General features: G+C 65.6%; 1 protein-coding gene across 1 annotated transcript in view; it reads left to right on the top strand.

Annotated features, from left to right (window-relative positions):
- The window catches only part of POU3F3 (POU class 3 homeobox 3), a 2,698-nt gene extending 2,082 nt beyond the window's left edge, over window positions 1-616 (top strand). The window contains exon 4 of the mRNA XM_011956658.1: window positions 7-616. Within this exon, the coding sequence (XP_011812048.1) occupies window positions 7-589 (583 nt within the window). The 3' untranslated portion in view covers window positions 590-616. The remainder of the gene's footprint in view (window positions 1-6) is intronic.

A 616-nucleotide genomic window follows, 5' to 3' on the forward strand; every position in this document is an offset into this window, starting at 1 on the left:
CAACAGCCACGACCCGCACTCGGACGAGGACACGCCGACGTCCGACGACCTGGAGCAGTTCGCCAAGCAGTTCAAGCAACGGCGTATCAAGCTGGGCTTCACGCAGGCCGACGTGGGGCTGGCGCTGGGCACGCTCTACGGCAACGTGTTCTCGCAGACCACCATCTGCCGCTTCGAGGCCCTGCAGCTGAGCTTCAAGAACATGTGCAAGCTCAAGCCGCTGCTGAACAAGTGGCTGGAGGAGGCGGACTCAAGCACCGGCAGCCCCACAAGCATCGACAAGATCGCGGCGCAGGGCCGCAAGCGCAAGAAGCGGACCTCTATCGAGGTGAGCGTCAAGGGCGCGCTGGAGAGCCACTTCCTCAAGTGCCCCAAGCCCTCCGCGCAGGAGATCACCAACCTGGCAGACAGCCTGCAGCTCGAGAAGGAGGTGGTGCGGGTCTGGTTCTGCAACCGGCGCCAAAAGGAGAAGCGCATGACGCCGCCCGGGATCCAACAGCAGACGCCAGACGACGTCTACTCGCAGGTGGGCACCGTGAGCGCCGACACGCCGCCGCCGCACCACGGGTTGCAGACGAGCGTGCAGTGAAGCCAGGGCGCAGCGCGAAGAGGGCCG

The sequence above is a fragment of the Colobus angolensis genome, unplaced genomic scaffold (genome assembly GCF_000951035.1).
Source record: "Colobus angolensis palliatus isolate OR3802 unplaced genomic scaffold, Cang.pa_1.0 Scaffold42, whole genome shotgun sequence".
Taxonomy (NCBI): domain Eukaryota; kingdom Metazoa; phylum Chordata; class Mammalia; order Primates; family Cercopithecidae; genus Colobus; species Colobus angolensis.